Genomic DNA, 27,427 nt, shown 5'->3' with positions numbered 1-27,427 from the left:
GTGACAGACCTGTCCCCACCAGTACTGTACCCCAGTGTTATACAGTGACAGACCCTTCCACACCACTACTGTACCCCAGTGTAACACAGCGAAAGTCCCGTCCCCAACACTACTGTACCCGAGTGTTATACAGTGACAGACTCATCCCCGCCAGTATTATACCCCAGTGTTATACAGTGACAGACCCATCTCCACTAGTACTGTACCCCAGTGTTATACATGGACAGACCCGTCCCCACCAGAACTGTACCCCAGTGTTATACAGCGACAGATCCGTTCCCCCCAGTACCGTGCCTTAGTGTTATACAGTGACAGACCCGTCCCCACCAGTACAGTACCCCAGTGTTATAGAGTGACAGACCCGTCCCCACCAGTACTGTACCCCAGTGTTATACAGTGACAGACCAGTCCCCACCAGTACTGTACCCCAGTGTTATAGTGACAGACCCATCCCCACCAGTACTGTACCCCAGTGTTATACAGTGACAGACCCGTCCCCACCAGTACTGTACCCCAGTGTTATACAGTGACACACCCGTCCCCACCAGTACTGTACCCCAGTGTTACACAGCGACAGACCCATCCCCACCAGTACTGTACCCCAGTGTTATACAGTGACAGACCCATCCCCACCAGTACTGTACCCGTGCTATACAGTGACAGGCCTATCCCCACCAATACTGTACCCCAGTGTTATACAGTGACAGACCCGTACCCACCAGTACTGTACCCGTGTTATAGTGACAGACCCATCCCCACCAGTACTGTACCCCAGTGTTAGACAGCGACAGACCCGTCCCCACCAGTACTGTACCCCAGTGTTATAGTGACAGACACATCCCCACCAGTACTGTACCCCAGTGTTACACAGCGACAGACCCGTCCCCACCAGTACTGTACCCCGGTGTTATACAGTGACAGACCCAGCGCCACCAGTATTGTCCCCAGTGTTATACAGTGACAGACCCATCCCCACCAGTACTGTACCCCAGTGTTATGCAGTGATAGACCCATCCCCACCAGTACTGTACCCCAGTGTTATACAGCGACAGACCCATCCCCACCAGTACTGTACCCCGGTGTTATACAGTGACAGACCCAGCGCCACCAGTATTGTCCCCAGTGTTCTACAGTGACAGACCCATCCCCACCAGTACTGTACCCCAGTGTTATACAGTGACAGACCCGTCCCCACCAGTACTGTACCCCAGTGTTATACAGTGACAGACCTGTCCCCACCAGTACTGTACCCCAGTGTTATACAGTGACAGACGCGTCCCGACCAGTACTGTACCCCAGTGTTACACAATGATAGACCCGTCCCGGACACTACTGTACCCTAGTGCTATAGTGACCGACCCGTCCCCATCAGTACTGCACCCCAGTGTTATCCAGCGACAGACCCGTCCCCACCAGTACTGTATCCCCGTGTTCTACAGTGACAGACCCATCCCCACCTGTACTGTACCCCAGTGTTATACAGTGACAGACCCGTGCCCAACAATACTGTACCCCAGTGTTATACAGCGACAGACCAATCCCCACCAGTGCTGTATCCCAGTGTAATACAGTGACAGACGCGGCCCGACCAGTACTGTACCCCAGTGTTATACAGTCACAGACCTGTCCCCACCAGTACTGTACCCCAGTGTTATACAGTGACAGACCTGTCCCCACCAGTACTGTACCCCAGTGTTATACAGTGACAGACCCTTCCACACCACTACTGTACCCCAGTGGGACACAGCGAAAGTCCCGTCCCCAACACTACTGTACTCGAGTGTTATACAGTGACAGACTCATCCCCGCCAGTATTATACCCCAGGGTTATACAGTGACAGACCCATCTCCACTAGTACTGTACCCCACTGTCAGTGACAGACCCGTCCCAAACAGTGCAGTACCCCAGTGTTATACAGGGACAGACCCATCCCCACCAGTACTGTACCCCAGTGTTATACAGGCACAGACCCATCCCCACCAGTACTGTACCCCAGTGTTATACAGGGACAGACCCGTCCCCACCAGTACTGTACCCCAGTGTTATACAGCGACAGATCCGTCCCCCCCAGTACCGTGCCTTAGTGTTGTACAGTGACAGACCCGTCCCCACCAGTACTGTACCCCAGTGTTATACAGTGACAGACCCGTCCCCACCAGTACTGAACCCCAGTGTTATACAGTGACAGACCAGTCCCCACCAGTACTGTACCCCAGTGTTATAGTGACAGACCCATCCCCACCAGTACTGTACCTCAGTGTTATACAGTGACAGACCCGTCCCCACCAGTACTGTACCCCAGTGTTATACAGTGACAGACCAGTCCCCACCAGTACTGTACCCCAGTGTTATAGTGACAGACCCATCCCCACCAGTACTGTACCCCGGTGTTATACAGTGACAGACCCATCCCCACCAGTACTGTACCCCAATGTTATACAGCGAGAGACCAGTCCCCACCAGTACTGTACCCCAGTGTTATACAGCGACAGACGCGTCCCCACCAGTACTGTACCCCAGTGTTACACAGTGATAGACCCATCCCGGACACTACTGTACCCCAGTGTTATACAGTGACAGACCCGTCCCCACCAGTACTGTATCCCAGTGTGATACAGTGACAGACCCGTCCCCACTAGTACGGTACCCCAGTGTTATACAGTGACAGACCTGTCCCCACCAGTACTGTACCCCAGTGTTATACAGTGACAGACCCTTTCACACCACTACTGTACCCCAGTGTAACACAGCGAAAGTCCCGTCCCCAACACTACTGTACCCGAGTGTTATACAGTGACAGACTCATCCCCGCCAGTATTATACCCCAGTGTTATACAGTGACAGACCCATCTCCACCAGTACTGTACCCCAGTGTTATACAGTGACAGACTCATCCCCGCCAGTATTATACCCCAGTGTTATACAGTGACAGACCCGTCCCAAACAGTGCAGTACCCCAGTGTTATACAGGGACAGACCCATCCCCACCAGTACTGTACCCCAGTGTTATACAGTGACAGACCCATCCCCACCAGTACTGTACCCCAGTGTTATACATGGACAGACCCGTCCCCACCAGAACTGTACCCCAGTGTTATACAGCGACAGATCCGTCCCCCCCAGTACCGTGCCTTAGTGTTATACAGTGACAGACCCGTCCCCACCAGTACTGTACCCCAGTGTTATACAGTGACAGACCAGTCCCCACCAGTACTGTACCCCAGTGATATACAGTGACAGACCCGTCCCCACCAGTACTGTACCCCAGTGTTATACAGTGACAGACCAGTCCCCACCAGTACTGTACCCCAGTGTTACACAGCGACAGACCCATCCCCACCAGTACTGTACCCCAGTGTTATACAGTCACAGACCTGTCCCCACCAATACTGTACCCCAGTGTTATACAGTGGCAGACCCGTACCCACCAGTACTGTACCCGTGTTATAGTGACAGACCCATCCCCACCAGTACTGTACCCCAGTGTTAGACAGCGACAGACCCGTCCCCACCAGTACTGTACCCCAGTGTTATAGTGACAGACCCATCCCCACCAGTACTGTACCCCAGTGTTACACAGCGACAGACCCGTCCCCACCAGTACTGTACCCCGGTGTTATACAGTGACAGACCCAGCGCCACCAGTATTGTCCCCAGTGTTATACAGTGACAGACCCATCCCCACCAGTACTGTACCCCAGTGTTATGCAGTGATAGACCCATCCCCACCAGTACTGTACCCCAGTGTTATACAGTGACAGACCCGTCCCCACCAGTACTGTACCCCAGTGTTATACAGTGACAGACGCGTCCCGACCAGTACTGTACCCCAGTGTTACACAGTGACAAATCAGTCCCCACCAGTACTGTACCCCAGTGTTATACAGTGACAGACGCGTCCCGACCAGTACTGTACCCTAGTGCTACACAATGATAGACCCGTCCCCATCAGTACTGCACCCCAGTGTTATCCAGCGACAGACCCGTCCCCACCAGTACTGTATCCCAGTGTTCTACAGTGACAGACCCATCCCCACCTGTACTGTACCCCAGTGTTATACAGTGACAGACCCGTGCCCAACAATACTGTACCCCAGTGTTATACAGCGACAGACCAATCCCCACCAGTGCTGTATCCCAGTGTAATACAGTGACAGACGCGTCCCGACCAGTACTGTACCCCAGTGTTATACAGTCACAGACCTGTCCCCACCAGTACTGTACCCCAGTGTTATACAGTGACAGACCTGTCCCCACCAGTACTGTACCCCAGTGTTATACAGTGACAGACCCTTCCACACCACTACTGTACCCCAGTGTGACACAGCGAAAGTCCCGTCCCCAACACTACTGTACCCGAGTGTTATACAGTGACAGACTCATCCCCGCCAGTATTATACCCCAGTGTTATACAGTGACAGACCCTTCCACACCACTACTGTACCCCAGTGTGACACAGCGAAAGTCCCGTCCCCAACACTACTGTACCCGAGTGTTATACAGTGACAGACCCATCCCCACCAGTACTGTACCCCAGTGTTACACAGTGACAGACCCGTCCCCACCAGTACTGTACCCCAGTGTTATAGTGACAGACCCATCCCCACCAGTACTGTACCCCAGTGTTACACAGCGACAGACCCGTCCCCACCAGTACTGTACCCCGGTGTTATACAGTGACAGACCCAGCGCCACCAGTATTGTCCCCAGTGTTATACAGTGACAGACCCATCCCCACCAGTACTGTACCCCAGTGTTATGCAGTGATAGACCCATCCCCACCAGTACTGTACCCCAGTGTTATACAGTGACAGACCCGTCCCCACCAGTACTGTACCCCAGTGTTATACAGTGACAGACGCGTCCCGACCAGTACTGTACCCCAGTGTTACACAGTGACAAATCAGTCCCCACCAGTACTGTACCCCAGTGTTATACAGTGACAGACGCGTCCCGACCAGTACTGTACCCCAGTGTTACACAATGATAGACCCGTCCCGGACACTACTGTACCCTAGTGCTACAGTGACAGACCCGTCCCCATCAGTACTGCACCCCAGTGTTATCCAGCGACAGACCCGTCCCCACCAGTACTGTATCCCAGTGTTCTACAGTGACAGACCCATCCCCACCTGTACTGTACCCCAGTGTTATACAGTGACAGACCCGTGCCCACCAATACTGTACCCCAGTGTTATACAGCGACAGACCAATCCCCACCAGTGCTGTGTCCCAGTGTAATACAGTGACAGACGCGTCCCGACCAGTACTGTACCCCAGTGTTATACAGTCGCAGACCTGTCCCCACCAGTACTGTACCCCAGTGTTATACAGTGACAGACCTGTCCCCACCAGTACTGTACCCCAGTGTTATACAGTGACAGACCCTTCCACACCACTACTGTACCCCAGTGTGACACAGCGAAAGTCCCGTCCCCAACACTACTGTACCCGAGTGTTATACAGTGACAGACTCATCCCCGCCAGTATTATACCCCAGTGTTATACAGTGACAGACCCTTCCACACCACTACTGTACCCCAGTGTGACACAGCGAAAGTCCCGTCCCCAACACTACTGTACCCGAGTGTTATACAGTGACAGACCCATCCCCACCAGTACTGTACCCCAGTGTTACACAGTGACAGACCCATCTCCACTAGTACTGTACCCCACTGTCAGTGACAGACCCGTCCCAAACAGTGCAGTACCCCAGTGTTATACAGGGACAGACCCATCCCCACCAGTACTGTACCCCAGTGTTATACAGGGACAGACCCGTCCCCACCAGTACTGTACCCCAGTGTTCTACAGGGACAGACCCATCCCCACCAGTACTGTACCCCAGTGTTATCGTGACAGACCCATCCCCACCAGTACTGTACCCCAGTGTTATACAGGGACAGACCCGTCCCCACCAGTACTGTACCCCAGTGTTATACAGTGACAGACCCGTCCCCACCAGTACTGTACCCCAGTGTTATACAGTGACAGACCAGTCCCCACCAGTACTGTACCCCAGTGTTATAGTGACAGACCCATCCCCACCAGTACTGTACCTCAGTGTTATACAGTGACAGACCCGTCCCCACCAGTACTGTACCCCAGTGTTATACAGTGACAGACCCTTCCACACCACTACTGTACCCCAGTGTGACACAGCGAAAGTCCCGTCCCCAACACTACTGTACCCCAGTGTTATACAGTCGCAGACCTGTCCCCACCAGTACTGTACCCCAGTGTTATACAGTGACAGACCTGTCCCCACCAGTACTGTACCCCAGTGTTATACAGTGACAGACCCTTCCACACCACTACTGTACCCCAGTGTGACACAGCGAAAGTCCCGTCCCCAACACTACTGTACCCGAGTGTTATACAGTGACAGACTCATCCCCGCCAGTATTATACCCCAGTGTTATACAGTGACAGACCCTTCCACACCACTACTGTACCCCAGTGTGACACAGCGAAAGTCCCGTCCCCAACACTACTGTACCCGAGTGTTATACAGTGACAGACCCATCCCCACCAGTACTGTACCCCAGTGTTACACAGTGACAGACCCATCTCCACTAGTACTGTACCCCACTGTCAGTGACAGACCCGTCCCAAACAGTGCAGTACCCCAGTGTTATACAGGGACAGACCCATCCCCACCAGTACTGTACCCCAGTGTTATACAGGGACAGACCCGTCCCCACCAGTACTGTACCCCAGTGTTCTACAGGGACAGACCCATCCCCACCAGTACTGTACCCCAGTGTTATAGTGACAGACCCATCCCCACCAGTACTGTACCCCAGTGTTATACAGGGACAGACCCGTCCCCACCAGTACTGTACCCCAGTGTTATACAGTGACAGACCCGTCCCCACCAGTACTGTACCCCAGTGTTATACAGTGACAGACCAGTCCCCACCAGTACTGTACCCCAGTGTTATAGTGACAGACCCATCCCCACCAGTACTGTACCTCAGTGTTATACAGTGACAGACCCGTCCCCACCAGTACTGTACCCCAGTGTTATACAGTGACAGACCAGTCCCCACCAGTACTGTACCCCAGTGTTATAGTGACAGACCCATCCCCACCAGTACTGTACCCCAGTGTTATACAGTGACAGACCCGTCCCCACCAGTACTGTACCCCAGTGTTACACAGCGACAGACCCATCCCCACCAGTACTGTACCCGTGTTATACAGTGACAGGCCTATCCCCACCAATACTGTACCCCGGTGTTATACAGTGACAGACCCGTACCCACCAGTACTGTACCCGTGTTATAGTGACAGACCCATCCCCACCAGTACTGTACCCCAGTGTTACACAGCGACAGACCCGTCCCCACCAGTACTGTACCCCAGTGTTATGCAGTGATAGACCCATCCCCACCAGTACTGTACCCCAGTGTTATACAGCGACAGACCCATCCCTACCTGTACTGTACCCCAGTGTTATACAGCGACAGACGCGTCCCCACCAGTACTGTACCCCAGTGTTACACAGTGATAGACCCATCCCGGACACTACTGCACCCCAGTGTTATACAGGGACAGACCCGTCCCCACCAGTACTGTATCCCAGTGTGATACAGTGACAGACCCGTCCCCACCAGTACTGTACCCCAGTGTTATACAGCGACAGACGCGTCCCCACCAGTACTGTACCCCAGTGTTACACAGTGATAGACCCGTCCCCATCAGTACTGTACCCTGGTGTTATCCAGCGACAGACCCGTCCCCACCAGTACTGTACCCCAGTGTTATACAGTGAAAGACCCATCTCCACCAGTACTGTACCCCAGTGTTATACAGTGACAGACCAGTCCCCACCAGTACTGTACCCCAGTGTTATAGTGACAGACCCATCCCCACCAGTACTGTACCTCAGTGTTATACAGTGACAGACCCGTCCCCACCAGTACTGTACCCCAGTGTTATACAGTGACAGACCAGTCCCCACCAGTACTGTACCCCAGTGTTATAGTGACAGACCCATCCCCACCAGTACTGTACCCCAGTGTTATACAGTGACAGACCCGTCCCCACCAGTACTGCACCCCAGTGTTACACAGCGACAGACCCATCCCCACCAGTACTGTACCCGTGTTATACAGTGACAGGCCTATCCCCACCAATACTGTACCCCGGTGTTATACAGTGACAGACCCGTACCCACCAGTACTGTACCCGTGTTATAGTGACAGACCCATCCCCACCAGTACTGTACCCCAGTGTTACACAGCGACAGACCCGTCCCCACCAGTACTGTACCCCAGTGTTATGCAGTGATAGACCCATCCCCACCAGTACTGTACCCCAGTGTTATACAGCGACAGACCCATCCCTACCTGTACTGTACCCCAGTGTTATACAGCGACAGACGCGTCCCCACCAGTACTGTACCCCAGTGTTACACAGTGATAGACCCATCCCGGACACTACTGCACCCCAGTGTTATACAGGGACAGACCCGTCCCCACCAGTACTGTATCCCAGTGTGATACAGTGACAGACCCGTCCCCACCAGTACTGTACCCCAGTGTTATACAGCGACAGACGCGTCCCCACCAGTACTGTACCCCAGTGTTACACAGTGATAGACCCGTCCCCATCAGTACTGTACCCTGGTGTTATCCAGCGACAGACCCGTCCCCACCAGTACTGTACCCCAGTGTTATACAGTGAAAGACCCATCTCCACCAGTACTGTATCCCAGTGTTATACAGTGACAGACCAGTCCCCACCAGTACTGCACCCCGGTGTTATACAGTGACAGACCCAGCGCCACCAGTATTGTCCCCAGTGTTATACAGTGACAGACCCATCCCCACCAGTACTGTACCCCAGTGTTATAGTGACAGACCCATCCCCACCAGTACTGTACCCCAGTGCTATAGTGACAGACCCGTCCCCACCAGTACTGTACCACAGTGTTATACAGTGACAGACCCGTCCCCACCAGAACTGTACCCCTGTGTTATACACCGACAGACCCATCCCCACCAGTACTGTACCCCAGTGTTACACAGCGACAGATCCATCCCCACCAGTACTGTACCCCAGTGTTAAACAGCGACAGATCCTTCCCCACCAGTACTGTACCCCAGTGTTATAGTGACAGACCCATCCCCACCAGTACTGTACCCCAGTGCTATAGTGACAGACCCGTCCCCACCAGTACTGAACCCAGTGTTAAACAGTGACAGACCCATCCCCACCAGTACTGTACCCCAGTGTTATACAGCGACAGACCAGTCCCTACCAGTACTAAACCCCAGTGTTATAGAGTGACAGACCAGCCCCCACCAGTACTGTGCCCCAGTGTTATACAGTGACAGACCCATCCCCACCAGTACTGTACCCCAATGTTATACAGCGACAGACCCATCCCCACCAGTACTGTACCCCAGTGTTATTCAGTGACAGACCCATCCCCACTAGTACTGTACCCCAGTCCGATAGTGACAGACCTGTCCCCACCAGTACTGTATCCCAGTGTGATACAGTGACAGACCCGTCCCCACCAGTACTGCACCCCAGTGTTACACAGTGAAAGGCCAGTCCCCACCAGTACTGTACCCCAGTGTTAAACAGTGACAGACCAGTCCCCACCAATACTGTACCCCAGTGTTATCGTGACAGACCCACCCCCACCAGTACTGTACCCCAGTGTTATACAGTGACAAACCAGTCCCCACCAGTACTGTACCCCAGTGTTATACAGTGACAGACCAGTCCCCACCAGTACTGTACCCCGGTGTTATCCAGTGACGGACCCAGCGCCACCAGTATTGTCCCCAGTGTTATACAGTGACAGACCCATCCCCACCAGTACTGTACCCCGGTGTTATCCAGTGACGGACCCAGCGCCACCAGTATTGTCCCCAGTGTTATACAGTGACAGACCCATCCCCACCAGTACTGTACCCCAGTGTTATACAGTGACAGACCCGTCCCAAACAGTGCAGTACCCCAGTGTTATACAGTGACAGACCCATCCCCACCAGTACTGTACCCCAGTGTTATACAGTGACAGACCCATCCCCACCAGTACTGTACCCCAGTGTTATACAGTGACAGACCCATCCCCACCAGTACTGTACCCCAGTGTTATACAGTGACAGACCCGTCCCCACCAGTACTGTACCCCAGTGTTATACAGTGACAGACCAGTCCCCACCAGTACTGTACCCCAGTGTTATACAGTGACAGACCCGTCCCCACCAGTACTGTACCCCAGTGTTATACAGTGAAAAACCAGTCCCCACCAGTACTGTACCCGTGTTAGAGTGACAGACCCATCCCCACCAGTACTGTACCCCAGTGTTATACAGTGACAGACCCGTCCCCACCAGTACTGTACCCCAGTGTTATACAGCGACAGACCCGTCCCCACCAGTAATGTACCCCAGTGTTACACAGCGACAGACTCATCCCCACCAGTACTGTACCCCAGTGTTATACAGTGACAGACCCATCCCCACCAGTACTGTACCCGTGTTATACAGTGACAGGCCTATCCCCACCAATACTGTACCCCAGTGTTATACAGTGACAGACCCGTACCCACCAGTACTGTACCCGTGTTATAGTGACAGACCCATCCCCACCAGTACTGTACCCCAGTATTAGACAGCGACAGACCCGTCCCCACCAGTACTGTACCCCAGTGTTATACAGTGACAGACCCATCCCCACTAGTACTGTACCCCAGTCCGATAGTGACAGACCTGTCCCCACCAGTACTGTATCCCAGTGTGATACAGTGACAGACCCGTCCCCACCAGTACTGCACCCCAGTGTTACACAGTGAAAGGCCAGTCCCCACCAGTACTGTACCCCAGTGTTAAACAGTGACAGACCAGTCCCCACCAATACTGTACCCCAGTGTTATCGTGACAGACCAGCCCCCACCAGTACTGTGCCCCAGTGTTATACAGTGACAGACCCATCCCCACCAGTACTGTACCCCAATGTTATACAGCGACAGACCCATCCCCACCAGTACTGTACCCCAGTGTTATTCAGTGACAGACCCATCCCCACTAGTACTGTACCCCAGTCCGATAGTGACAGACCTGTCCCCACCAGTACTGTATCCCAGTGTGATACAGTGACAGACCCGTCCCCACCAGTACTGCACCCCAGTGTTACACAGTGAAAGGCCAGTCCCCACCAGTACTGTACCCCAGTGTTAAACAGTGACAGACCAGTCCCCACCAATACTGTACCCCAGTGTTATCGTGACAGACCCACCCCCACCAGTACTGTACCCCAGTGTTATACAGTGACAAACCAGTCCCCACCAGTACTGTACCCCAGTGTTATACAGTGACAGACCAGTCCCCACCAGTACTGTACCCCGGTGTTATCCAGTGACGGACCCAGCGCCACCAGTATTGTCCCCAGTGTTATACAGTGACAGACCCATCCCCACCAGTACTGTACCCCGGTGTTATCCAGTGACGGACCCAGCGCCACCAGTATTGTCCCCAGTGTTATACAGTGACAGACCCATCCCCACCAGTACTGTACCCCAGTGTTATACAGTGACAGACCCGTCCCAAACAGTGCAGTACCCCAGTGTTATACAGTGACAGACCCATCCCCACCAGTACTGTACCCCAGTGTTATACAGTGACAGACCCATCCCCACCAGTACTGTACCCCAGTGTTATACAGTGACAGACCCATCCCCACCAGTACTGTACCCCAGTGTTATACAGTGACAGACCCGTCCCCACCAGTACTGTACCCCAGTGTTATACAGTGACAGACCAGTCCCCACCAGTACTGTACCCCAGTGTTATACAGTGACAGACCCGTCCCCACCAGTACTGTACCCCAGTGTTATACAGTGAAAAACCAGTCCCCACCAGTACTGTACCCCAGTGTTAGAGTGACAGACCCATCCCCACCAGTACTGTACCCCAGTGTTATACAGTGACAGACCCGTCCCCACCAGTACTGTACCCCAGTGTTATACAGCGACAGACCCGTCCCCACCAGTACTGTACCCCAGTGTTACACAGCGACAGACTCATCCCCACCAGTACTGTACCCCAGTGTTATACAGTGACAGACCCATCCCCACCAGTACTGTACCCGTGTTATACAGTGACAGGCCTATCCCCACCAATACTGTACCCCAGTGTTATACAGTGACAGACCCGTACCCACCAGTACTGTACCCGTGTTATAGTGACAGACCCATCCCCACCAGTACTGTACCCCAGTATTAGACAGCGACAGACCCGTCCCCACCAGTACTGTACCCCAGTGTTATACAGTGACAGACCCGTCCCCACCAGTACTGTACCCCAGTGTTATACAGTGACAGACCAGTCCCCACCAGTACTGTACCCCAGTGTTATACAGTGACAGACCCGTCCCCACCAGTACTGTACCCCAGTGTTATACAGTGAAAAACCAGTCCCCACCAGTACTGTACCCCAGTGTTAGAGTGACAGACCCATCCCCACCAGTACTGTACCCCAGTGTTATACAGTGACAGACCCGTCCCCACCAGTACTGTACCCCAGTGTTATACAGTGAAAAACCAGTCCCCACCAGTACTGTACCCCAGTGTTAGAGTGACAGACCCATCCCCACCAGTACTGTACCCCAGTGTTATACAGTGACAGACCCGTCCCCACCAGTACTGTACCCCAGTGTTATACAGCGACAGACCCGTCCCCACCAGTACTGTACCCCAGTGTTACACAGCGACAGACTCATCCCCACCAGTACTGTACCCCAGTGTTATACAGTGACAGACCCATCCCCACCAGTACTGTACCCGTGTTATACAGTGACAGGCCTATCCCCACCAATACTGTACCCCAGTGTTATACAGTGACAGACCCGTACCCACCAGTACTGTACCCGTGTTATAGTGACAGACCCATCCCCACCAGTACTGTACCCCAGTATTAGACAGCGACAGACCCGTCCCCACCAGTACTGTACCCCAGTGTTATACAGCGACAGACCCATCCCCACCAGTACTGTACCCCAGTGTTATACAGTGACAGACCCATCCCCACCAGTACTGTACCCCAGTGTTATAGTGACAGACCCATCCCCACCAGTACTGTACCCCAGTGTTACACAGCGACAGACCCGTCCCCACCAGTTCTGTACCCCAGTGTTATGCAGTGATAGACCCATCCCCACCAGTACTGTACCCCAGTGTTATACAGCGACAGACCCATCCCTACCAGTATTGTACCCCAGTGTTATACAGTGACAGACCCGTCCCCACCAGTACTGTACCCCAGTGTTATACAGTGACAGCCCCATCCCCACCAGTACTGTCCCCAGTATTCTACAGTGTCAGACCCGCCCCCACTAGTACTGCACCCCAGTGTTATCCAGCGACAGACCCGTCCCCACCAGTACTGTACCCCGGTGTTATCCAGCGACAGACACGTCCCCACCAGTACTGTACCCCAGTGTTATACAGTGACAGACGCGTCCCCACCAGTCCTGTACCCCAGTGTTAAACAGAGACAGACCAGCCCCACCTGTACTGTACCCCAGTGTTATACAGCGACAAACCCTTTCCCACCAGTACTGTACCCCAGTGTTATACAGGGACAGACCCATCCCCACCAGTACTGTACCCCAGTGTTATACAGCGACAGATCCGTCCCCCCCAGTACCGTGCCTTAGTGTTATACAGTGACAGACCCGTCCCCACCAGTACTGTTCCCCAGTGTTATACAGTGACAGACCCGTCCCCACCAGTACTGTACCCCGGTGTTATACAGTGACAGACCCGTCCCCACCAGTACTGTACCCCAGTGTTATACAGTGACAGACCCGTCCCCACCAGTACTGTACCCCAGTGTTATACAGTGCCAGACCCGTCCCCACCAGTACTGTACCCCAGTGTTATACAGTGACAAACCCATCCCCACCAGTACTGTACCCCAGTGTTATAGTGACAGACCCGTCCCCACCAGTACTGTACCCCAGTGTTATACAGTGACAAACCCATCCCCACCAGTACTGTACCCCAGTGTTATAGAGTGACAGACCCGTCCCCACCAGTACTGTACCCCAGTGTTATACAGTGACAGACCCATCCCCACCAGTACTGTACCCCAGTGTTATAGAGTGACAGACCCGTCCCCACCAGTACTGTACCCGTGTTATACAGCGACAGACCCATCCCCACCAGTACTGTACCCCAGTGTTATACAGTGACAGACCCGTCGCCACCAATACTGTACCCCAGTGTTATACAGTGACAGACCCGTCCCCACCAGGGCTGTACCCGAACATGTACAATCTATCAGTATTCAGCCTGCTTCGGTAAATGGTATTGGAACATTAAGTCTGATTCTCTCTCTTTGTTCTGCCAGGATTTGTATTTCCAGTATTTGTGGCTTTTTATCCAGGTGTGCCTCCACGTCAGTGCCCGGGTGAGGGGAAGGGAGGGTGACAAAGTGTGGGAGTTGCACTCAGCGTGTCAGATCGGACTGCAGTCAGCGGCCAGCACCGTACAGCTGGAAAGCCGCTTGCCTGTCTGATTCAAAGGCCTGCTCTAACAGGTTTACCTTGGGGACTGTGCAAAAACAGAGGCTCTCTCGGGAGCACAGCTCTGCAGGGTAGGGAGCAAGCCACAAAACAAGCAGGCTGCACAGGACTGCCGTCATCTCCTCCTAGCCTCCACACAAAGCCCAATCCTTACCGGAATAAGCAGGCAGCAACTCAGGGTGGCTGCATTTATCCCACGGCCGAGATTAGAGGGGTGAAGAACACTAATAAAGGCAGCTCCCTGGATCAGTGCCAACAGCAGAAGCACTCGCTCTGTACTGCTGGCTATCTTCCCCCAATCTCACTCTCGCTTCCTCCTTTCTGTCCATCTTTGTTGCTGCTTCTCTCTGACTTCACCCTTCCTCTTTCCTCTCATTCCCCACCCTGTCCTGTACCCCAGTGAGAGTCAGCACCTTCAGGAGAGGAGGGAGACCCTGTACCCCAGTGAGAGTCAGCACCTTCAGGAGAGGAGGGGGGACCCTGTACCCCAGTGAGAGTCAGCACCTTCAGGAGAGGGGGGGGGGGGAGACCCTGTACCCCAGTGAGAGTCAGCACCTTCAGGAGAGGAGGGGGAACCCTGTACCCCAGTGAGAGTCAGCACCTTCAGGAGAGGAGGGGGAACCCTGTACCCCAGTGAGAGTCAGCACCTTCAGGAGAGGAGGGGGACCCTGTACCCAAGTGAGAGTCAGCACCTTCAGGAGAGGAGGGGGACCCTGTACCCCAGTGAGAGTCAGCACCTTCAGGAGAAGGGGGGGGGGGGAGAGACCCTGTACCCCAGTGAGAGTCAGCACCTTCAGGAGAGGGGGGGGGAGAGACCCTGTACCCCAGTGAGAGTCAGCACCTTCAGGAGAGGGGGGGGGGGGGAGAGAGACCCTGTACCCCAGTGAGAGTCAGCACCTTCAGGAGAGGAGGGGGAGTGGGAAGTCCGAATTGTGAAGCTCGCTGCCAGTGAGAATGATGTGCGTTGCCAGTGCTGAATGCCAGGGTTTCGTGGTGCCTGGTACTTTGAATCATGGGCACAGAACTGTCTCCTTTATATCTTTGTAGGCAGATACAGGCTGTCCATTCAGTAGAGGGTGATCTCTCTCTCTCCCTCCCTCCCTCTCCCACAGGGAAGGGAACACGCACTAGCAAAGTGCAGCGCATTTAACCCAGTGTCATTTCAGTCACGAGTTCTAAGCAAAAACTGCGGATGCTCGAATCCAAAACTAAAACAGAAAACGCTGGAAAATCTCAGCCGGTCTTACAGCATCTGTGGAGAGAGAATAGAGCCAGCATTTCGAGTCTGGGTGACCCTTCCTCAGAGCTCAGCATTTCCCACTCCAGCAACTATGTGGAGAGATTCAATCTATCCAACCAGAAACACGTACCCAGCTCAGGACACAGGAGAGAGAACTGGTTTTATCCCAATAAACACTGGCCAGATTCAAATGTCTGACTGGCCAATACATTCAGTTTCTGCGAGGGTGGCAAACACTCCCAGGGCTGTACCCCAGTGAGAGTCAGCACCTTCAGGAGAGGAGGGGGAACCCTGTACCCCAGTGACCCAGTGAGAGTCAGCACCTTCAGGAGAGGAGGGAGACCCTGTACCCCAATGAGAGTCAGCACCTTCAGGAGAGGAGGGAGACCCCGTACCCCAGTGAGAGTCAGCACCTTCAGGAGAGGAGGGGGGACCCTGTACCCCAGTGAGAGTCAGCACCTTCAGGAGAGGAGGGAGACCCTGTACCCCAGTGAGAGTCAGCACCTTCAGGAGAGGAGGGGGACCCTGTACCCCAGTGAGAGTCAGCACCTTCAGGAGAGGAGGGGGGACCCTGTACCCCAGTGAGAGTCAGCACCTTCAGGAGAGGAGGGGCCCTGTACCCCAGTGAGTCCCCGATACTCACCCTCTCCAGACACCATTTCAGCAGTTCAGGTACTAAAGAGCTTCTTCCGTTCTGACCGCAGCGACACTGTCCACACCCTTCGCTGCAAATCTAGCAAAACGCTTTTGTAACTTCAGTCTGTTTGACAAATCTCTGTCTTCAGAGTTCAAGGTTGAACCCAAAGTGAGTATCGCAGGAAATTGCGCAACTCCCCCCCCTCCCCACTTCAGTCTGGCCCTCCCGTCATTGGGTGAGGCTGGTTCCTCTCTCTCTCTCTCAGCTGTGGGCACGCATCGACACGCACTGAATGGTCTGGGCTTACCTCACTGTTTAAGCCATCCATCCGCTGTCTGCTACGCTGAGACTGTCACAAAACACGGGCACTTGTTCACTGTGAGGTTAGGTCAGAGGCAGGACATTGCGAGCGGATTCGAGGAGGGACTTTTTCACCCAGAGGGTGGTGGGGAATTCGCCTGAAAGGGAGGTAGAGACAGGAACCCTCACAACATTTAGATTAGCACTTGAAACGCTACGGAACAAAGTGCCGGAAAGTGGGATTAGATTAGATAGGTGCTCGATGACCGGCGATGGGCCAAAGGGTCTCATTCTGTGGACTAAAGCTCTGCGACTCTACAACACTGACCTGAGGCGCAGACCTTCCCCAGGGGACTGTCTGCCTATGGCCACCCATCAACTGGGAACCCAGGATTTGCAGCTCTCTCGGGCTCCCCGACTTTGGGAGGCGTCACATATCATCACAGGATCCCTACAGTGCAGAAGGAGGCCATTCGGCCCATCAAGTCTGTACCGAACACAATCCCATCCAGGCCCTGGCACAATGGTTAGCACAGCTGCCTCACAGCGCCAGGGTAAAGTAAAATTTATCAGTCACAAGTTCGATTCCCCGGGCCTCGGGTCACTGTCTGTGCGGAGTCTGCACATTCTCCCCGTGTCTGCGTGGGTTTCCTCCGGGTGCTCCGGTTTCCTCCCACAGTCTGAAAGACGTGCTGGTTAGGGTGTATTGGCCGTGTTAAATTCTCCCTCGGCACTTTGTTCCGTAGCGTTTCAAGTGCTAATCTAAACAGGCGCTGGAATGTGGCAACTAGGGGATTTTCACAGTAACTTCATTGCAGTGTTAATGTAAGCCTTACTTGTGACTGATAAACTTTACTTTACCTATCCCCGTAACCTTACATATTTACCCTCCTAATCCCCCTGACATTAAGGGGCAATTTAGTATGGCCAATCCCCCCAAACCCGCACATCTTTGGACTGTGGGAGGAAACCGGAGCACCCGGAGGAAACCCACGCAGACACGGGGAGAATGTGCAGACTCCACACAGACAGTGACCCGAACCGGGAATCGAACCCGGGCCGCTGGCGCTGTGAGGCAGCAGTGCTAACCACTGTGCCACCCTCAGCAACTGAATTATTCTCAGGCTGCGGTACCTCAGACCCACACCTCGGTTCCAGGGTGCGGTTCGCTGGCTCAGGACGGTTCAATAGCACAGAGAGTGGAGACGTTCCGTTTCAGTCAAACGTTCAAAATAATACGGAGACAGCAAAGGGGAACAGAAACTGAAGGAGTGGTTCAATTCCCGGCTCGGGTCACTGTCTGTGCGGAGTCTGCACGTTCTCCCCGTGTCTGCGTGGGTTTCCTCCGGGTGCTCTCGTTTCCTCCCACACTCCAAAAGACGTGCTGGTCGGGTGCTGTAGCCATGCTAAATTGCCCCTTAGTGTCCCGAGGTGCGGAGGTTAGAGAGATTGGCGGGGTAAATATGTGGGGTTACGGGGATAGGGCCTGGGTAGTATTGTGGTCGGTGCAGACTCGATGGGCTGAATGGCCTCCTTCTGCACTGTAGGGATTCTGTGAGTGATCCCATGGCAGGAGTGGAGGCAGAGGACGGTGGTGCAGTGAGGAAGGGAGCAGGAGGATGTAGGGGAGACCGCACCTTCAGGAGAGGAGGGGGACCCTGTACCCCAGTGAGAGTCAGCACCTTCAGGAGAGGAGGGGGACCCTGTACCCCAGTGAGAGTCAGCACCTTCAGGAGAGGAGGGGGACCCTGTACCCCAGTGAGAGTCAGCACCTTCAGGAGAGGAGGGGGGACCCTGTACCCCAGTGAGAGTCAGCACCTTCAGGAGAGGAGGGGGACCCTGTACCCCAGTGAGAGTCAGCACCTTCAGGAGAGGAGGGGGACCCTGTATCCCAGTGAGAGTCAGCACCTTCAGGAGAGGAGGGGAACCCTGTACCCCAGTGAGAGTCAGCACCTTCAGGAGAGGAGGGGAACCCTGTACCCCAGTGAGAGTCAGCACCTTCAGGAGAGGAGGGGGACCCTGTACCCTCGGGTTGTTCCCCCTCTCCCCAGGCCCGTTATCCCCGGGTTGGCTCCTTACCACAAGCTCCATCCCTCTGATGTCTCCCCGGCCGCTGCTCCGCCTGTGTGCCGAGGCCCCGCTGTTGACAAGCGGCCGCTGCCCTGGGAGACGCTGCTGCCTGCCGGCTGATGGGGGGGGGAGGGGGAGCCCGGCACACCGCCCCCAGCGGCCGGGAGGAGTCACTGCATCCACTACCCACCGCCCTCAGTGGCCGGGAGGAGTCACTACACCCACTGTCCCAGTGGCTGGGAGGAGTCACTACACCCACTGCCCCACCGCCCCCAGCGGCCGGGAGGAGTCACTACACCCACTGCCCCACCGCCCCCAGTGGCCTGGAGGAGTCACTACACCCACTGCCCCACCGCCCCCAGTGGCCGGGAGGAGTCACTACACCCACTGCCCCACCGCCCCCAGCGGCCGGGAGGAGTCACTGCACCCACTACCGCACTGGCCTCCCCCCCCCCCCCCCCCCCGCGGCCGGGAGGAGTCACTGCACCGACTACCCCAACGCCCCCAGTGGCCGGGAGGAGTCACTACACCCACTACCCCACCGCCCCCAGTGACCGGGAGGAGTCATTACACCCACTGCCCCACCGCCCCCAGTGGCCGGGAGGAGTCACTACACCCACTACCCCACCGCCCCCAGTGGCCGGGAGGAGTCATTACACCCACTGCCCCACCGCCCCCAGTGGCCGGGAGGAGTCACTACACCCACTGCCCCACCGCCTCTAACGGCCTGGAGGAATCACTATCGTCACTCCCTACCACACCCAGTGGCCGGGAGGAGTCACTGCCCTCACCCACAGCACCCGCAGCAGCCGGGAGGAGTCACTGCCCTCACCCACAGCACCCCCAGCGGCTGGGAGGAGTCACTGTCCTCACCCACAGCACCCCCAGCGGCTGGGAGTAGTCACTGTCCTCACCCACAGCGCCCCCAGCGGCTGGGAGAAGTCACTGTCCTCACACACAGCGCCCCCAGCGGCCGGGAGGAGTCAATGTCCTCATCCACAGCGCCCCCAGCGGCCGGGAGGAGTCACTGTCCTCACCCACAGCACACCCAGTGGCCGGGAGGAGTCACTGCCCTCACCCACAGCACCCGCAGCAGCCGGGAGGAGTCACTGCCCTCACCCACAGCTCACCCAGCGGCCGGGAGGAGTCACTGTCCTCACCCACAGCGCACCCAGCGGCCGGGAGGAGTCACTGTCCTCACCCACAGCGCCCCCAGCGGCTGGGAGAAGTCACTGTCCTCACACACAGCGCCCCCAGCGGCTGGGAGAAGTCACTGTCCTCATACACAGCGCCCCCAGCGGCCGGGAGGAGTCAATGTCCTCATCCACAGCGCCCCCAGCGGCCGGGAGGAGTCACTGTCCTCACCCACAGCGCACCCAGCGGCCGGGAGGAGTCACTGTCCTCACCCACAGCGCCCCCAGCGGCCGGGAGGCGTCACTGTCCTCACCCACAGCGCCCCCAGCGGCTGGGAGAAGTCACTGTCCTCACACACAGCGCACCCAGCGGCCGGGAGGAGTCACTGTCCTCACCCACAGCGCACCCAGCGGCCGGGAGGAGTCACTGTCCTCACCCACAGCGCACCCAGCGGCCGGGAGGAGTCACTGTCCTCACCCACTGCGCCCCCAGCGGCCGGGGGTAGTAACTACCCTCACCCACAGCGCCCCCAGCGGCCGGGAGTAGTCACTGCTCTCACCCACAGTGCCCCCAGCGGCCGGGAGTAGTCACTGCTCTCACCCACAGTGCCCCCAGCGGCCGGGAGTAGTCACTGCTCTCACCCACAGCGCTCCCAGCGGCCGGGAGTAGTCACTGCTCTCACCCACAGCGCTCCCAGCGGCCGGGGGTAGTCACTGCTCTCACCCACAGTGCCCCCAGCGGCCGGAAGGTGTCACTGTCCTCGCAGTCATTCGATTCCCGGCTTGGGTCACTGTCTGTGTGGAGTCTGTCCGTTCTCCCCGTGTCTGCGTGGGTTTCCTCCGGGTGCTCCGGTTTCCTCCCACAGTCTGAAAGACGTGCTGGTTAGGATGCATTGGCCGTGCTAAATTCTCCCTCAGTGTAAACCGAACAGGCGCCGGAGTGTGGGCGACTAGGGGATTTTCACAGTAACTTCATTGCAGTGTTAATGTAAGCCGACTTGTGACACGAATAAATGAACTGTAACACCTGCCCCATTGAGGTTGTCTTCCCCCACCCACCCAGTTAATTATTCTTACTCTGTCTTTGTTCTTTGTCCTTCTCCGTGTTCAGCTTAAATCTTATCGATACAATGATCACTGTTTCCTAAATGTTCGCCTCCTGCCACTTGATTCACTTAAGACCATAAGACATAGGAGCAGAATTAGGCCACTCGGCCCATCGAGTCTGCTCCGCCATTCAATCATGGCTGATATGTTTCTCATCCCCATTCTCTGCCTTTTCCCCATAACCCCTGATCCCCTTATTAATCAAGAACCTATCTATCTCTGTCTTAAAGACACTCAATGACCCGGCCTCCACAGCCTTCTGCGGCAAAGAGTTCCACAGATTCACCACTCTCTGGCTGAAGAAATTCCTCCTCATCTCTGTTTTAAAGGATCGTCCCTTTAGCCTGAGGTTGTGCCTCTGGTTCTAGTTTTTCCTACTAGTGGAAACATCCTCTCCACGTCCACTCTATCCAGGCCTCGCAGTATCCTGTAAGTTTCAATAAGATCCCCCCCTCATCCTTCTAAACTCCAACGAGTACAGACCCAGAGTCCTCAACCATTCCTCATACGACAAGCTCTTCATTCCAGGGATCATTCTTGTGAACCTCCTCTGAACCCTTTCCAAGGCCGGCACATCCTTCCATAGATACGGGGCCCAAAACTGCTCACAATGCTCCAAATGGGGTCTGACCAGAGCCTTTTGCAGCCTCAGAAGTACATCCCTGCTCTTGTATTCTAGCCCTCTCAACATGAATGCTCACATTGCATTTGCCCAATGGCCCACCTCATGCCCAGCAGTGTCTCCTTTCTTACTGAACTGGAAAAATGCTCCTGAATATACTCTAGAAACTCCCTCTCTCCCTTTATATTTAATATTTAGAAACATAGAAACTAAAAGCAGGAGGAGGCCATTCGGCCCTTCGAACCTGCTCCACCATTCATTTTGATCATGGCGGATCATCAAATTCAAAATCCTGATCCCCCTACCCCCCGCCCCCCCCCATTTCCCTTGATCCCTTTAGCCCCAAGAGCGATATCTAATTTAGTCCCTATTATAACAAGTCTACATTTTTTTGCATCTCTCCAATTTCTTTCATCTATTTTCTCTCCATCCATTGACTCTGTCTACACTTCCCGCTGCCTCGGGGAAAAGCAGCCAGCATAATCAAGGACCCCCACGCACCCCGGACATTCTCTCTTCCACCTTCTTCCGTCAGGAAAAAGATACGAAAGTCTGACGTCACGTACCAACCGACTCAAGAACAGCTTCTTCCCTGCTGCTGCTGTCAGACTTTTGGATGGACCTACCTCGCATTAAGTTGATCTTTCTCTACATCCTAGCTGTGACTGTAACACTACATTCTGCACTCTCTCCTTTCCTTCTCTATGAACGGTATGCTTTATCTGTATAGCACGCAAGAAACAATACTTCTCACTGTATCCCAATACACGTGACAATAATAAATCAAATCAAAATCCTTGCAAATTTGTTCCTCTTGAACCTTCCCACTCATTGTTGGCCTGTAACTACAGTGAGCAAAGTAATTCCGCCTTCTTGTTCCTTTACTAGCTAAATAGATTCTGTCCTTGACCCTGTAGAAAGATAGAAAAGAAAAGGGCTACTTTAGGGACATAGGTTTAAGGTGCGAGGGGCAAGGTTTAAAGGAGATGTACGAGGCAGATTTTTTACACAGAGGGTGGTGGGTGCCTGGAACTCGCTGTCGGGGGAGGGAGTGGAAGCAGATACGATAGTGAGTTTTCAGGGGCGTCTTGACAAATACATGAATAGGATGGGAATAGAGGGATATGGTCCCCGGAAGGGTAGGGGGGTTTTAGTTAAGTCAGGCAACATGGTCGGTGCAGGTTTGGAGGGCCGAAGGGCCTGTTCCTGTGCTGTAATTTTCTTTGTTCTTTAAGATTGCCAGGCTCTGCTAAGGGTTTTTGTTTAATCAACTTCGATGTAGAATTCACTTTTTCAAGTTTGTTGATAATTGTAATTCGGTGTTTTAAATACTTTGTAGTTTTAAAGGTACATGTAATACCTTTAATTAGTCCATACATCTAAAAATGTATAGAAGATATATTTATAACTTAAACAAAGAAACTTAGATGCTCAGTTACAGAGTGCCCTTTGATACTAAACATATGTTTGATACATTCCCTTAAAGCACCCAACTGTTGGAACCACAAGGCCATAAAGGAGAGTTAATTGCCTCACCAGACGCCTTATCAGAAACAACTGATACAAGAGTGAGTTTTAATGAAGCGGCCTTCACAGTTTCTAATCAAAACAGAGTCAGAAAGACATTGTCACAGCTAATGAAAGAGTTATGGTCAGGGACTTGGTGGGAACTGACAAGGATTAATGGTAACATGATGACACCCCTCGAAATTGTAGGTAGTGATAAAAAGCTCACTCATTGAATTGGTAAGCAATGTATAATGTGTTTCATTATGTTGGCAATAAACAAACTTATCGGGGCTATAATTGGGGAATGTCCTGAAGGCAAGATGAGTTGACCACAACCTTTAGAGACTCAGTTAACTTCACTGACAAGGCCATAACATACTAATGGTTTTTGCAGTTCCCCCTTTATCAATGAAAGGATGCCCGTGTGAGACTGTTTTAGTGAAGATATTTTGTGAGGCTGCTATCAAAAATAGAGACATGATGTCTGACTAAGAGACTAGAACCAGTTCTTCATCCAGACACACGGAACAGCCATGGGGACAAAATTCGCACCTCAATATGCCAACATCTTCATGCACAGGTTCGAACAAGACTTCTTCACCGCACAGGATCTTCAACCGATGCTATACACTAGATACATCGATGACATTTTCTTCCTTTGGACTCATGGTGAACAATCACTGAAACAACTCTATGATGACATCAACAAGTTCCATCCCACCATCAGACTCACCATGGACTACTCTCCGGAATCGGTTGCATTCTTGGACACACGCATCTCCATTAAGGACGGTCACCTCAGCACCTCACTGTACCGCAAGCCCACGGATAACCTCACGATGCTCCACTTCTCCAGCTTCCACCCTAAACACGTAAAAGAAGCCATCCCCTACGGACAAGCCCTCCGAATGCACAGGATCTGCTCGGATGAGGAGGATCGCAACAGACACCTCCAGACGCTGAAAGATGCCCTCATAAGAACAGGATATGGCGCTCGACTCATCGATCAACAGTTCCGACGCACCACAGCGAAAAACCGCACCGACCTCCTCAGAAGACAAACACGGGACACGGTGGACAGAGTACCCTTCATCGTCCAGTACTTCCCCGGAGCGGAGAAGCTACGGCATCTCCTCCGGAGCCTTCAACATGTCATTGATGAAGACGAACATCTCGCCAAGGCCATCCCCACACCCCCACTTCTTGCCTTCAAACAACCACGCAACCTCAAACAGACCATTGTCCGCAGCAAACTACCCAGCCTTCAGGAGAACAGTGACCATGACACCACACAACCCTGCCACAGCAACCTCTACAAGACGTGCCGGATCATCGGCACGGATGCCATCATCTCACGTGAGAACACCATCTACCAGGTACACGGTACATACTCTTGCAACTCGGCCAACGTTGTCTACCTGATACGCTGCAGGAAAGGATGTCCCGAGGCATGGTACATTGGGGAAACCATGCAGACGCTACGACAACGGATGAATGAACACTGCTCGACAATCACCAGGCAAGACTGTTCTCTTCCTGTGGGGGAGCACTTCAGCAGTCACGGGCATTCAGCCTTGGATCTTCAGGTAAGCGTTCTCCAAGACGGCCTTCACGACACACGACAGCGCAGAGTCGCTGAGCAGAAACTGATAGCCAAGTTCCGCACACATGAGGACGGCCTAAACCGGGATGTTGGATTTATGTCACATTATCAGTAACCCCCACAGCTTGCCTCCTGATCTTGCAGAATCTTACCAGCTGTTCTGTCTGGAGACAATACACATCTCTTTAACCTGTGTTTAATGTTCCCTCCACCCACATTGTCTGTACCTTTAAGACCTGGCTGGCTGTAGAGATTTGCATTCTAATTAGTATTCTGTAACTTGATGTTGTGTCTCTGTGCACTGTTGGAGAACAGATTTCCACTCCATCTGACGAAGGAGCAGTGCTCCGAAAGCTTATGGTATTTGCTACCAAATAAACCTGTTGGACTTTAACCTGGTGTTGTGAGACTCCTTACTGTGTTCACCCCAGTCCAACGCCGGCATCTCCACATCATAAGAGACTAGAGTCATGATGTGGAGATGCCGGCGTTGGACTGGGGTAAACACAGTAAGAAGTTTAACAACACCAGGTTAAAGTCCAACAGGTTTATTTGGTAGCAAACGCCACTAGCTTTCGGAGCGCTGACCGGGATCTTGGGTTCACGTCTCACTATCAGTAACCCTCACAACTTGCCTGGACTTGCAAAAATCTCACTGGCTGTCCTGTCTGGAGACAATACACATCTCTTTAACCTGTGCTTAATGCTCCCTCCACTCACATTGTCTGTACCTTTAAGACTTGGTTAGCTGTAAAGACTCGCATTCCAACCATTATTCATTATTCTGTAAATTGAGTTTGTGTCTTTATGTGCCCTGTTTGCTGTTTGTGAGCAGATCTCCCACTCACCTGATGAAGGAGCAGCGCTCCGAAAGCTAGTGGCGTTTGCTACCAGATAAACCTGTTGGACTTTAACCTGGTGTTGTGAGACTTCTTACTTAATCAATACCACCACCCTTTCCACTTTTATCTCTTTCCTATTCCTCCTGAACACTTTGTGTCCAGGAATGTTCAACACCCAGCCCAGTCCTTCTTTGAGCCGGGTCTCTGTACTTAATCAGAGATAATATATTTCCATGTGGCAACAATCTTATTTGCTACATGCCATGCACTTGCATTCATGCACAGTAACACTGATTAAGACTTCTTTCTCTCTTGCTCTGATTACTTCATCTATTAACTTACTATCCTTATTCTACCGCACCCTTGTATTCCTGTCTGATATTACAGCACGGTGGCACAGTGGGTTAGCACAGCGCCAGGGACCGGGTTCGATTCCCGGCTTGGGTCACTGTCTGTGTGGAGTTTGCACGTTCTCCCCGTGTCTGCGTGGGTTTCCTCCGGGTGCTCCGGTTTCCTCCTACACTCCAAAGATGTGCAGGTTAGGTGGATTGGCCATGCTAAATTGCCCCTTAGTGTCCAAAGATGTGCAGGTTAGGTGGATTGGCCATGCTAAATTGTCCCTTAGTGTCCAAAGATGTGCAGGTTAGGTGGATTGGCCATGCTAAATTGTCCCTTAGTGTCCAAAGATGTGCAGGTTAGGTGGATTGGCCATGCTAAATTGTCCCTTAGTGTTCAAAGATGTGCAGGTTAGGTGGATTGGCCGTGCTAAATTGTCCCTTAGTGTCCAAAGATGTGCAGGTTAGGTGGATTGGCCGTGCTAAATTGTCCCTTAGTGTCCAAAGATGTGCAGGTTAGGTGGATTGGCCGTGCTAAATTGTCCCTTAGTGTCCAAAGATGTGCAGGTTAGATGGATTGGCCGTGCTAAATTGTCCCTTAGTGTCCAAAGATGTGCAGGTTAGGTGGATTGGCCATGCTAAATTGTCCCTTAGTGTCCAAAGATGTGCAGGTTAGGTGGATTGGCCGTGCTAAATTGTCCTTTAGTGTCCAAAGATGTGTAGGTTAGGTGGATTGGCCATGCTAAATTGTCCCTTAGTGTCCAAAGATGTGCAGGTTAGGTGGATTGGCCATGCTAAATTGTTCCTTAGTGTCCAAAGATGTGCAGGTTAGGTGGATTGGCCGTGCTAAATTGTCCCTTAGTGTCCAAAGATGTGTAGGTTAGGTGGATTGGCCATGCTAAATTGCCCCTTAGTGTCCAAAGATGTGCAGGTTAGGGTGGATTGGCCATGCTAAATTGCCTCTTAGTGTCAGGGGCACTAGCGAGGGTAAATGCATGGGGTTATGGGGTTAGGGCCTGGGTGGGATTGTGGTCGGTGCAGACTCAGTGGGCCGAAGGGCCTCCTTCTGCACCGTCGGATTCTATGATTACTTCCCTATTCCAACTCTTCTGTAATTTAATATCCCCAGTTTTCTGGCCTATTGAGGATATTCCCTTTTCCCCCCCGTTTCTCAACCTCCCACAGTTGAGCCCTTTAAAAATAATTGCATTTTCAACTTCTTCCAATTCAGACAAAGGTTTGACAACCTTAAATTTCAACTGTCTCTCTCGACAGAGACTATCAAACCTGCTGAGTGTTTCCCAGAAAATTTGATTTTATTATCATTAATATTCCAAGCTGTGGCACAGTGGTTGGCACTGCTGTCTCACTGCGCCAGGGACCCGGGTTCGATTCCCGGCAGCACGGTGGCACAGTGGTTGGCACTGCTGTCTCACTGCGCCAGGGACCCGGGTTCGATTCCCGGCAGCACGGTGGCA

General features: G+C 53.4%; 1 protein-coding gene across 1 annotated transcript in view; it reads right to left on the bottom strand.

Annotated features, from left to right (window-relative positions):
- LOC144488648 (C-myc promoter-binding protein-like) overlaps positions 1-16,556 on the bottom strand; it is a gene marked incomplete at its 3' end in the record, with an annotated part of 57,034 nt that extends 40,478 nt beyond the window's left edge. The window contains exon 1 of the mRNA XM_078206716.1: positions 16,435-16,556. Coding sequence (XP_078062842.1) covers positions 16,435-16,450 — 16 coding nt within the window. The remainder of the gene's footprint in view (positions 1-16,434) is intronic.
- Between the last annotated feature and the right edge of the window lie 10,871 nt (positions 16,557-27,427).

This window comes from Mustelus asterias, unplaced genomic scaffold (genome assembly GCF_964213995.1).
Source record: "Mustelus asterias unplaced genomic scaffold, sMusAst1.hap1.1 HAP1_SCAFFOLD_1737, whole genome shotgun sequence".
Classification (NCBI taxonomy): Eukaryota; Metazoa; Chordata; class Chondrichthyes; order Carcharhiniformes; family Triakidae; genus Mustelus; species Mustelus asterias.
This window is presented reverse-complemented; position numbering and strand designations above follow the sequence as displayed.